Source organism: Crotalus tigris, unplaced genomic scaffold (assembly GCF_016545835.1).
Source record: "Crotalus tigris isolate CLP2741 ecotype Arizona unplaced genomic scaffold, ASM1654583v1 scf7180000018287.699579, whole genome shotgun sequence".
In the NCBI taxonomy this organism is placed as follows: domain Eukaryota; kingdom Metazoa; phylum Chordata; class Lepidosauria; order Squamata; family Viperidae; genus Crotalus; species Crotalus tigris.
The window spans coordinates 304,409-317,759 of record NW_024096924.1 but is presented as its reverse complement, the minus strand read 5'-3'; the positions used below and the strand labels follow the sequence as shown (position 1 = coordinate 317,759).

Here is a 13,351-nt window from a genome sequence, read left to right as displayed (position 1 = left end):
TGCTACCACCAAACAGTGATGCAGATTGTTAAAATGCTCTAAATCATGATTCTGTAAAAAGTAGCCAGGACAGAAGGAGAAAGATATGTTCTCCAGCATGATGACTGAAGAATCCATCAATGGGTTATTTCAGTCCTCCTACCCATGCCCCTCTTTGTCTGGGACCTCTCAGTTTCATCTTAGTCTTTCGCCCATGAGGACGTGATAACTTGACTCTCTTCATTTGAATAGCAGGTCAGACTAGATATTGTTAAATCATTGGTGGATTCTTCTTGGAGAATAGGAGAATTATAGTTTTGTTTGTTCCTTTCTCTGGGAGGTCTGGCCCTTTTCCCTTTCCCTTAGGGGCAGAGTAGTATTCCTCTCCTTGCAATGGGGGGGGGTGGCTGCCTTTTCCCTAAACTCAGCAGTCCGCTGAGTTTTTTCCCAATTAAACTGAAAGATAGAAATGGGGGGGTGCTCCTTTCGTTTTAGTTCAATAAAGGGACTGAGTTCTTCCCATTCACTTTTGGGCAGCGGATGCGTTCCTTCTAGCGGCCACCATTTTGAGGCCACCTGGCTTCTTCTCTGACCGGGCCCGGTCAGAGCTTCTTACTAACAGCCGCCATTTTGAGTCCGCTGGCCTACTTTCTTCTTCAAAGCATTTTCGGGCTAACATCAAGATCTGTTTCCTGCATGCAGTATGTTTCTGGGGAGGATCATTTTTGCCTTAAAACTCTTTTTTCCGGCTGCCGCTAAAAGAAATGAAGCCTCGTTCAGGAATGGCGAACGGATCGCGCCTAACAGATGTTAGGCATGACTTGCTCATTTGAGACTTTGAAAATCGAATTATTTACATTTTGCATTTTCTGGATTTGGAACATTCAAAGACTGGTACAGGGATTCGTTTCCTCTCCCTTCCCCCCCCTCCCTCTGAATTCAGGATATCCACCATTTTGTCAACTACTATTCCCATAGGGAAACGCCCAGGGCAGGCAGGGACGCCATTTTGGGTTTGATTGCATGCAATTAATTCACAGCTATAGCTGATATTTCTTCAATAACATATATCTTTAACCTAATTTGCAACTGAGCTTTAGTTTCAGGATCTACTATCTACTTGAAAACATCAAATCAACAAATTTGGTGGAATCATTGCTGAAGCGAAGGTCTATCAGGCCCTGCTTGTCATACTTTGCCTGAGTATCTGCCACTCTGCATTTAGAGGTTGCTTACAGGATCCTGACCATTGCCACTATTGTGAGACACGTGTGATTTCGTCACATTTTGACCTCAGGCCTGGTATACAGATTGCCCTGTGCCTTGGTGACGAGTGCTTCAGAGCGCCCAGCCTGAGCCCAGGTTTGCCATTGGGCCGGCTCATGCTTATCCACGTGCAGTCAGTCCCTCTTCGGGAGGGCTCCTGACATCTCTTGCAGAGTGAGTCAGTTCCAGAGTCTCGTCTGGGGTGCATCTCGATCGACATGGCAGAACCCACTGAGCCACAGCCTTTGGACACAGACAATACCCCCGTCCAAGCTGAGCCGGTTTCCGAGGCACCTAAAGGTAAGGCCAAAGCCAAATCTAAATACGGCAGAAAGGCTGGCAAGGCAAGCGATAGGCAGGCCGACCGAACACATAGAGCCCTGGAGAAGCAATTCTCCTGGGCCCAACACTTGTCAGCAGAGCATGGTCATACACCTTCCGTCTCCACATCACCTGAGATGGGAGCACATCTACTGTCCACATTGGGAACTTGGTCACCTGAGAACGTACTTCAGCAGGTCTCAACTCAGACCTTTGGTCAGGCGGACCACCCCTGTTTGGGGAGGACCTTGATCTGCCTGGCCCGTCATCAGCATCCACTGCAACATTCACACCGATGGCTGCGGGGTTACGGCCTACGCTAGAGCCATCTTTTTCAGACCAGCTCCAATCGTGGATATCGCAGGCGGTGATCCAAGCCATGGCATCATCGTGTCTCCACCAAGCGTCCCCAATTCTGCACCAGCTTCCTCTTCAAGACCTCCATTGTATCATTCTGATATGGTTTCCCCATCCCATTCTCCTGAATCCGAGTCTTCCAATGTCTCGGATTATGACAAAGGTGGGGACCGCTGGTCTGATTGTGAGGAACCTACACATGACTCTCAGCCCACGGCAGAGCTATTCAATGCATCGCTCTTTCCCTCCTTGCTGCGCAGGGCTTGTGCAGCGGGTAAACTCACCTCCGATACAACTCCAACTCCACAGCCTTCCTCAGATCAGGACACTAATCCCCTGTTCGCCAAACCAGTAGACAAACACCTCAAGATCCCCTTATACCTGAAGAACATACCCCCTTATTCCTGAAGAACATTCAGGGACAATGGGAATCGCCGGCAGCTCAACCTTCTCAAGGAGCATCTGAGCGCAAGATTGTGGACATGACAAAGAATTTGACAGACCTTTTGGAGGTGCCTAAAGTGGATGAATCACTAGCCCCACTTTTCTCTGCAGCCAGCCTTCCGGCAGATGTTTCAGATGCCCTTAAGGCGGAGGATAAAAAATCTGAACTTGCTTTATGCAAAGTTCACCTGGCATCTGCATGGGCAGAAAAGGCAGCAACTTCCATCTCTTTTTTTTGCCAGGATATCCATTACCTGGCTTAGACAATTACAGGATAGGATTCCATTGGAAGAGGTCAGGATCCATCAGGATCTGACCAAATTCATAGCCATGTCTGAGTATATGGTACATGTCTCCCTGTACTCGGCCAAACACTCAGCCTGGGCAATGGCTTCCAGCATAGTCACTCGGAGGCTACTCTGGCTTAAGAACTGGAGGGCTAAGAGTAAGCACAAGTGGCATGCGGCCATTGCCCCCTTCACGGATGGCCGACTATTTGGGGAGGCATTAACTCCATATCTCATTGAGAACAAGCAAAAGCAGAAGGTCATTTCTCATTTGGCTAGGAGAACCAACAGGCGTTTCCTCCCTTACAGTCGCCATCAGTCCTTTCGGACTGGAACCCTGACAGAACCGGGACAATCCTACCGGCCCCCAGCTCCTAAGGCAGAGTTCCCCTTTGATAGGGTAGGCTATAGAGACAGATCCCAGTACCAAGCCCAGAACAAACCTTCCTTTCATGGCAAAGGGGGTCGCCCCTTCCGCCGCGCCAAGTGACTCAGAGGGAACTCCCCCCATTGGCGGCAGACTTATTCTTTTTATCCACCAATGAGAAAGCACGACCACAGACTCCTGGGTTCTGTGCACCATAAGGGAAGGTCTGTCCCTGGAGTTCAAGTCCACTCCAATAGATCACTTTGTCTCTTGTCCAGCCATGAGAAACCTGATAAAAAGACGGCTCATGGAGGATGCCATTCGACATCTTCTGGGCATCAAGGCCATAGAGAAGGTCCTATTTGTGGTCCCAAAATCTTCAGGAGGATAGAGGGCAATCCTCAACCTCAAGGGGCTGAACCTCCACCTACAATACTGGAGGTTCAAGATGCAGACGTTACATTCCGTCCTAAACAGTATCAGGAGAGGAGATCTATTAACATCAATAGATCTCAAAGAGGCATACCTACACATTCCTATCCTCCCGAAACATCGCAGGTATCTGTGGTTTTGTTATCTCAACCTCCATTTTCAGTACAGGGCTCTCCCATTCAGCCTCTCATCCACCCCCAGGGTCTTCCCCAAGATACTGGCAGTGCTGGCAGCTCATTTGAGGTTGGTCCTGGTGCGCGTCCAGTGTTATCTGGATGACATACTGACCCAATCACTATCAGTAGCAACTTCCCAGTTGGATTTGGCACTCGTGATCAGGACCCTACAGACCCACAAGTTCTTAATAAATTTAAAAAAGAGCCAGATGACTCTCTTGATCCGCCTGTTACACCTGGGGGCGGTAATAGACACGGATTCTTATCACGTGTATCTGTCAGAGGAGCGGTGCAGGAGCATCAGGGACCTGGCACTCAGGGTATGCAGGAACAGGACCGTATCATTGGCTTTCCTTTCCCAGCTACTGGGAAAGTTGATATCCTGCATAGCGATAGTGCCATGGGCCCGACTACATGCTCGGGTCCTCCAGTGGTTTCTGCTCCCATACCAGAGACAACACACCAGTACCTCCAACCAGTTGGTGCACGTCCCTCATCAGGTGTGTCTCTCTCTCGGCTGGTGGGCATCCTCGGCCATTCACAAGAGGACTCTATTCAAAGAGCCCAGTCACATCAGTGTGACCACGGACGCAAGTCTCTTCGGTTGGGGTGCTCACCTCCAAACCCTGATGGCTCAGGGTCAGTGGTCACGGACAGACCTGAGGCACAGCATAAATTGGTTGGAGCTCAGAGCGAACCACCTAGCTCTCAAACATTTCCACACAGTAGTCAGGGGGCAACATGTGCTGGTCCTGATGGACAACGTGGCTGCAAAAGCTCACTTGAAGCAGCAAGGGGGCACCTGGTCCAAGTCTCTCATGACGGAGGCTCGAGCACTGGGCTCCTGGGTCAGAGAAGGTTTACTCAGCCTTCCATCCTTCCGGGGTAGGTAAAAAGAGGACCCAGATTGTTGGGGGCAATGTAAATATATATATATATACATTGCTTACTGGTGTACACCGCTTAGAGAGTGCTTGCACTTAAAACGGTATATAAGTATCATAAATAAATAAATAAATAAATAAATAAATAAACAACCTGCTTTTCATCAGGGCAGAGCATATTTCGGGAGAGGCGAATCGGCAGGCAGACTTCCTCAGCAGGTCAGTAATGGACCATTCGGAGTGGAAATTATACCCGGATGTCTTCAGGGATATCACGGACAGGTTTGGTCATCAGATAGTGGATCTGTTTGCCTCGCTAGGGAACACCCAGCTGCCCAGATTTTTCTCTCGGTTCCCCTCTCAGGGAGCGGAGAGGGTCGATGCCCTATGCAGCCAATGGCTGCAAGGCCTCTTGTATACTTTTCTCCCACTGCCTCTGTTGCCAGCAGTTATCAGGAAGATCCTGGAGGAGCAGGTGGAGGTAATCTTCGTTGCTTCTCACTGGCCCAGAAGACCACGGTTTGCAGACCTGGTGAGCCTCTCCGTCTCCGCCCCATGGAGGATTCCAGACAACCGCATTCAGTTGACGCAGGGGGATCTTCAGCATCCATCTTCAGTTGACCACCTGGCACTTGAACGCCGCACCCTGACTCGGGAGTCTTATTCGATAGGGGTGATCAATATGATTCAGGCTGCCAGGAGACTGGCGACTAATCGTATTTACGACCATACATGGAAGAACTTCTGTCATTGGTGCGACAAGAATCACGTGAGTCTGTCACAGGTAACCATTCCCAAGGTGTTAGAATACTTACTGGAGGGCGTCAATAAGGGGTTGTCGCCCAACACTATCTGTACACAGCTAGTAGTTCTTTCCACGGTACTTTCTTGGGACTCTTCAGAGTCTTTGTCTCGACACCCTACCATCCGGTCTTTCCTCAAGGGAGTCACCAATAGTAGACCCCCTGTGGTTCATAGGTATCCTTCTTGTGATCTACCCCGGGTTCTACAAGCACTAACCTCTTCTCCTTTTGAACCACTTAGAACATGTTCCTTGTGGTACCCGTCACTTAAGGTTTCCTTTCTGATAGCAATTACTTCTGCCAGATGTATATCGGAATTGGCTGCTTTATTGATCAGGACCTGTGCATGTTTCACGAGGACAGGGTGGTTCTTAGATTAGATCCCTCGTTTATTCCAAAAATAAACATAGTGTTCCATAGGGCACAAGAGGTTATTCTCCCAGACTTCTGTCCTCACCCTTGGAATGGCAATGGCATTCTCTAGACGTAAGGAGAGCCTTGCACTGTTACATCAAGCGCACGGCACCTTTCCGTAAGTCAGAAACCCTGTTTGTATCCTTTCAGCCTTCCTCAATGGGCCAAAAGGTGTCAGCTTCCACCATAGGTAGGTGGATCACGGCTTGTTTCGCAGGCATGTACGTATCTCTTGCCCTGCCCGTTCCTAGTCATATGACAGGTCACTCCACCTCCACCCGCAGTGCTGCCACAACTGCGGCGTGGGCAACTTAAGCGTCTATTGAGGACATTTGCAGGGCGGCGACATGGTCCTTGCCTTCCCCCTTTATTAGACATTACCACTTGGACAAGTTTGCATCGGCTGAGGCCGCCTTCGATAGACGTATTTTACAGCAAGTAGTGACACCATCATGTTCCCAGACCCCAACTGATTCCCACCCATAGGGACTCCATGAGCTTTGGTACGTCCCGTTGGTGGATTCTTCAGTCATCATACTGGAGAAAGAGCATTGGTTTACCTGAACGCCTGTTCTCAGCATGATGATGAAGAATCCATGCCCTCCCTTCTAGCGGTTAGTTAGGTCTGCGTTGAGGACTTGTTATTGTTTTTTTCCTGGTACCTGCTTGAGAGTCATCACGTCAAACTGTTGTCATTGGCTATGCCGTCGATGAAACTGGGAGGTCCCAGACAAAGAGGGGCGTGACAACTTGACAACTTAGTCTGATTGGGCAGGAGGACTGAAATAATCCATTGGTGGATTCTTCATCATCATGCTGAGAACAGGCATTCAGGTAAGCCAACGCTCCTTCTCATTCAGTGCAAGAAATGCTAACACTGATTTGCATGTTTCACTGAAGATAATATATGAAGAGACCAAATCAGATTATTAGTTATCTGAACACCCAGGTACTTAATATTATTGACCACCAGTTAATAGAACAGTTAATCAGTGGAATGGTTGGCTTCCAGAAATTGTGGATGCTTCATGACTGGAAGTTTTAAGAAGAGACTGGACAGCCATTTGTTTAGAATGGTATAGGTTCTCTTGTTTGAGCAAGGAGTTGGACTAGATATCTTTTTCAAATCTGTAATTCTGTGATTCTTTTTCATTTATGACAATCAAGTCAGCTCAGATAAAAAGACATTTATCATTTGAAAATATATTGACATGAACATTTAGCTGCTGAGTGACCAATATTTTTTTCTCATGAATCAAAATACAGTAAGCCAGGGGTTCCCAAAATACAATAAGCCAAGGGGTGCAAAAACTAGGGTTATCAAAATTATGGTGTATATAATAATTCATTGCCATTATTTTGAACTTTTGTAAGGGGTCAAGAATATATCAGAAGCGTTCTAGGGGTGCAGGGTATGGAAAAGCTTGGGAATCACTGCAATAAGCCTTTGGCCACCCAAGCCCCCCCCCCGGGTGATTCTCTTTAAAATTATTTGCAACAGTTCCAAAGGAAAAAAACATTATTTTAGCTGCTTATTTTACACTGATTTCAATACCTCCAGGTTCTTTTAAAACAATAGTGATAGATGATACTTGGGACCAATTTTGTCAACCATGTCAGTTGCCTGTTAGAGTGATAAGAAAATCTCTGCAGGGAATTTGGATTAATTAATCTTTGGAAAAAGCCATCTTAGTTGGTTGCCTACATCAGTAGAGATTCTGAACTGAAGTAAACCAAAAGCTGTCTTTAAGTCCATATTAGTACTATGTATCTGAGACATCTCCTTATTCTTGTATGGGTTCACATGTATGGATACTTGATACACAATAATTGGATCCTCAGTGTCCTTCATCCCAGCTATCAGAGTTTTGTGAGACCTCAGATTTACCTAGAAAAAGTACTTCCTTTTTATTTTTTTAATAGTGGATAAGGAGAACTAAGATAACTTTGAGAAACACACTCAGTTCTAGAAAATAATTGCTATCACAGTGGGAAATAAATTCTAACTAGTGGCCTAACAAAAAACCTAATTATGTTAAGGAACTAAGGAGACAAAATTCATATCAGTTTGCAAGAGTGGAGAAACAGGTGTGTTTATTTTCTTAATTATATCTTTAAAAATACTTCCATGTTCTCTTTTGATATTTAATTGAGCATCTGGTTCTTCTTTTGGATCTAGTTTATGCAATAATAATTATATCAAGAATTCTCTACTAGATGGTTTTGGAACAATTCTATAATCCTTAAGTTGCGAAGAAGAAAACTATCCAACACTTTCTTAGTCCACTACCCCACAATTACTGAAATTGGAAAAATAAATTGCAGTGCAGAATGGTGGTGGTGGTGGTGGTGGTGATGAAGAAGAGGGTGATTTGGGTATTCATTAATATCTTATTCCTTAGTAGATTGCAAAAAGTTAAAATTGCCATCTAAAATGCTAAAGCAATGAACTTTTAAAATACAAGCAATTATAAACAGTAAGAAAGTGATATTAGAATCAGTTACTCCATTTTCTGCTGTTACTAGTTAGTATACTGTTATTTATATTAGTTAAGCATTTTGGGAATGACAAATATTTGCTATATTTAAGAATATGATTAGCAAATGCTGCTGTACTAAGGGCTTCTATTATTCATTTTGCCAAGGGAGTTACATATATCATTTTACAGAATTTAAATTCAAAAACATTTAAAAACTTTCTGAATATTATCATTAGCATTCTTTTTCATTTTTTGCCTTTTCAATACCTTTCTTCTATGATTATATGTAGTTATTATTTTACTTATACTGCAAAGTGTTAAATATGTATAGCAATAGCAATGGTACTTAGACTTCATAGCACTCTCTGAGTGGTTTACAAATGACAGCATATTGCCCCCAACAATCTGGGTCCTCATTTTATGGAACTTAGGAGGATGGAAGGTTTAGTCAACCCTGAGCCAGTCAAGATTGAACTCCTGGCAGTAGGCAGAGTTTGCCTGAAATACTGCATTGTAACCACTGCATCACCAGGGCTCCTATAGCTTATAGTGTAAAATGCCATCCAGTTTGATTATAGTGTAAACTGCCATCCAGTTTCCCCGGTCTTATTTTTTTTGTCTCCAAAAGAGGCACCAGGTCTTATTTTCAGAGGGTGTCTTTTCCACTCACCTCGTGGCAATAGTACTGATAGCCCCACCCAGCTGGGCCACTTCTTCTGTAGGCAAAGGAACAGTTTCATTCTGCAGCTAAGAACCGAGCTATGGATGGAATCCATAGCTCAGTTCTTGGCTGCAGAGGCCTTCCGGAAAGGCGTCTGACTGCGAAATGCTAGCCGGGGTACTCCACAGAAGAAGTGGGCTGGTGAGGAGAGGCAGGTGTCCATTCATGGGAGGCCTGGTAAGTGGATGCAGGGCACCTGGGGCAGGTCCACCCCCACTTCCGCTCTAGCTTGGTTTTTATGTGTGTGCCTCACTCCAAAACTAGGATTTATTTTGGGGGTAGGGCTTATATTCAGCCCACCTCCAAAAATCAAGCTAGGGCTTATTTTCGGGGCAGGCCTTACTTTCATGGAAACATGGTAGAGCAAAAAAGTTACAATAGGAGTTCAGTATTTTGACAGCAGCCTCGAGAAGTAGACTGTAATGTTTAAAACGAAGCAATATTACTTATCAAAAGAAAATGGTATATTTTAATAAAGCCTGAATTAAACTTCTCCGTCATTGCACATAAGGAATACAGGTATCTGTTATTCCATAATGGTTGCATAGCTGTTGCCTTTATATGTTTGCAAATGCTTATTTTGGCTAGGGGGCACTCAGAAAAGGAAGTTGGAACAACCAACCTGCACATGCACCTCCATAAAATGCATAGTTGAAATTTGGGAGATGAGCGTATTGGCCCACCTGCAGCCATCTGCAGCTTATGCTTAACCATTAAACCCTTCTCAGTGTAGGTGTGTAATGACGGGTGGGCAGGAAATTCTAAATGAAGCCTAAGGGCCACATTTTCACTTTCCAGAAGAAAAATTACTGAAATGTCTAACTCATTTTTTTTGCAAATATTTCCATTAATCATTCAGTGACTTTGTCCTGTAGTATTTATTCTAATTATATTTGTGAATGATTTGTCATACAGTAGTCCTCTCATTTTTAACATGAGGAGTCGTGGCGCAGTGGTTAGAATGCAGTATTGCAGACTATCTTCAAAAAAAAATAAATAAGAAAGTCCAGTTGCCTCGTGGAAAAAGCATCTTTGGGACAAATCTCTCATCATTTTATCACACTTTAGGGAATGCAGAATATTTTAATTTGCAACTTTTATCTCAATTTGTCATAAAAACAAATTCCTAAAATAAAGTGCTTTTGTTTCAATTATACAGTAATTATAAGCTGCATTATCTTTTTTTTAATGCCTTCAAATTGATGCCTGAACAAGTCCCTGCAGTTTTCTTAGCAAGATTTTGGAAGCAATTTGCCTGCTTCCTAGGGATGAGAGTGACTGGCCCAAGGTCATCCACTAACTGGCTTTGTGCTAAATGGAAACTAAATCTAGGTTGTTTGTTTGTTTGTTTATATGAGCTATATAACCTCCCATCACACTTTTACATGTTTCTAGTTAGCTTAGAATAAAACAATTATATTGTTTTTGGGAAATTGGGTATTGTGAATATGCTATAAATCATGAAGTGGCTTATCATTTTTTTTTATTGAAGAAGACAAGAAGATTTCCAATCTATTGTTGTCCATGGTAAACAATTCCAGATTTTGGGTGGGAGAAGGAATTGAATTGTACAAATAAGATGCCATGCTTTATTAATTTGGCCAAAATTCATCTTTAAGTGAAATTCATGAGATGTAGATCATATTCTATTTTTTAAAATATATTTATAATGCCAATATACTTACTTTCTCCTAAAGTTAACAATAGTCTCTAATCATCTTTCAATAACACCTTATAGTGGATGAGGCCATGTTATAGTTTAAAATAGATGGCACTATGCACTTTTAGGACTAACTTTGGTGAAACAAATTTAGTGCTGATCAGAGCTGAATAAAGTATCTGTATTTCATACATATACCATATAAGAATAGTTTATTCCTTAGATGTTCAAAGAGAGAGATTTTACATCTAGGTATTTTGGTTAATGATAAAAAGCCTTTTGCATTTTATATGTAAATAAGTATAGTAACAAAATACTTGGTTGCACATTTAATAAAGCAACTTTCACGGAATGTCAATAAAATATAAGCATTTTCAAGAATTGAAACTGATATTTGTTTGACAAACAACATAATACTTCACATCCAATTAGGTGGGTGCCATCTTATACTGAGGAAATAATTTTCTACGTCAAGAATGAAAATCTTACACAATTATCGATCGTTTTGACAAATTAGAACTTTTATTTTGTTATTAACAGGTTTGGCAAACATCGAAAAGATGACAAGATTGAGAAAATAAAAGTGCAGGGAGCTGATACTTCAGAAGAGGAGAGAATACGTATGAAACAAGAACAGGAAAGGTAGACTTTAATCTTTTGCTTAAAACTTAGTGAATTTTTATATACGATATTTTTAGCTACAACATTTTAATGGAACTGGAACTCATTTTAGGTCAAATGACTTAAATACAAGTTTTTTAGATGTCATGTAATTAAATAGGAGGAAGCAGAATTTATATCACATATAACAAATTATATGATTATTCAGAGAATGATATGGTAACAGGGCATCTATTATTTCATTCATTCATTCATTCAAGAAGGCAAGTGGAACCACAGCTAATTGTGTAGACAGTTATGAAAATATAAATATTTCTATAAAATTGAAATATATTTTGAATATTTTTGCTCAAATATCTTTGCATATCTTCATTTGTTGCAAACTGATTTTTATATCTTGACATAATTTGGATTTTAAAACTAATCAGTGGAGATATTGTCACTGGAGATCATTTTTTTTTCCTGTTGTCCATGTGTTATGAAATACTTGGCTATAAATAACAAGTGGTTTTTGGTTTTTTGTTTTTTGCTGCAATGCTTTCCTCCAGATTTTTTATTTTGATTTTGTTAGATTATTGTTCATCCAACTTTTTGCTTAGTTTTCCAGCAAACAATAACTTAATTTATGGATTTACAAACATTCTAAGGTGAATACAGAACAACTTTTTGCCCTGTACTTTCACATTCACTACACTTCATGGGTGGATATTTTGCAGAAGCTACAGAAGCTTAAATAGCTGAGATTTATGAATCCATTCTTGCTCTTGTGGACATATATGTAAAGTTGCAACAGTAATATTCATTTCATATTTACAATACATATGTTTGAACATAGGACTTGCAACATTACTTTGTCACTACAAGTACAATATAAAATCAAATATCAGGAAAATCTGTTTATCTTGATTAACTTTGTAATTATGTAGCAGTTACAACATTGTTCTAAGTCCAAGATATTTTTACATTTGACAATTTTTTACACTGAAGCAAAATCCTAAAATGATATATGTTTTGTATTTTTAAAAACATGTATTTGAACCATTAAAAATCAGGTTGTACAAATCTGTACTCATTAGACTTTGAAACTGATAGAGAAAAAAAATCAAAATTTTTCAGCTCAGATACAGAGCAGCAATTTCAGTTGAAAACAGCTTTCTAGCTGAGCTTACAAATGCACACTGAGGCTTATTAGATGATAACTTCTTAGAAGGAGTTCTGTTTTGGTTTCTCCTTGTTTTTAATGGCATAGGTCATTTAATCTCTTTACTTGCTCTTTATATTGCTATACCTTTAACAGTGAAATACACTGGGGAAGCAGATTGGGTGTAATGAATTTACTGTATGTTGCAAAAATGCAACAAAAATCCACAGGGTCAGAGAATAAGTAGATGCTCCATTAAAAAATCAATCAAGGCCACAATTATACAAAATTATTCTACTCTGACTCTATCATTTTAATAGTATTTTGCTTGCATGGTATTTATCTCTAAGCCTTGAAAGTATTTTGTTCCTATTGATTAGAAGCCAAGCAAATTAATGTAGCTTAATTTTCCTTTGAATGAACTGAATTGAATTGAATTGAATTGAGAGACTGCTGTTTGGTTCAGAACCAATATCTTACTATAAATAGTGTAAAAAGCAAGAATCTCCTCAGTTGTTCCTGATGTGTTATTGCAAACAAAAGGAATTTTAAATATAATTGCTTAGATGTGCAATAACACATTTATCAAAGTAAATATCATATACAACTACCTTGTAAGCATACTACACTGATATAATAATCTTGTTCATGCTAATATATAATTTTATATGCTATAATATTTATTTATTTATTTTCAAATATTTATATGCCGCCCAATCCCAAAGGACTCAGGGCGGCGTACAGAGTTAAAACAATCATAAAACAATAAAATAATACAGTCATACCGCGAGTCTGATCATATCCCACCCCCCCCCAGGGACATCAGCCCCAGGCCTGCCGGAACAGGAGAGTTTTAACGGCTTTCTTAAAGGCCGGCAGGGTGGGAGTAGTTCGAACCTCGGGGGGAAGTTGATTCCACCAGGTCGGAGCCACCACAGAAAAGGCCCTTCCCCGAGGGCCCGCCAGCCAACATTGTCTTGCCGACGGGACCTGAAGGA

General features: G+C 41.7%; 1 protein-coding gene across 7 annotated transcripts in view; it reads left to right on the top strand.

Annotated features, from left to right (window-relative positions):
* LOC120310748 (partitioning defective 3 homolog) overlaps positions 1-13,351 on the top strand; it is a 449,365-nt gene that overhangs the window by 270,513 nt on the left and 165,501 nt on the right. For 6 of the 7 annotated variants that reach the window (XR_005557452.1, XR_005557451.1, XM_039349526.1 and 3 more), the window contains one exon: positions 11,132-11,233. The exons of the other annotated variant lie outside the window; for it this stretch is intronic. Coding sequence is in view for 4 of the 6 variants with exons in the window: in XM_039349526.1 (XP_039205460.1) it covers positions 11,132-11,233 (102 nt within the window). In the remaining 2 variants the exon portion in view is untranslated. The remainder of the gene's footprint in view (positions 1-11,131; positions 11,234-13,351) is intronic. 7 annotated transcript variants of the gene reach the window in all.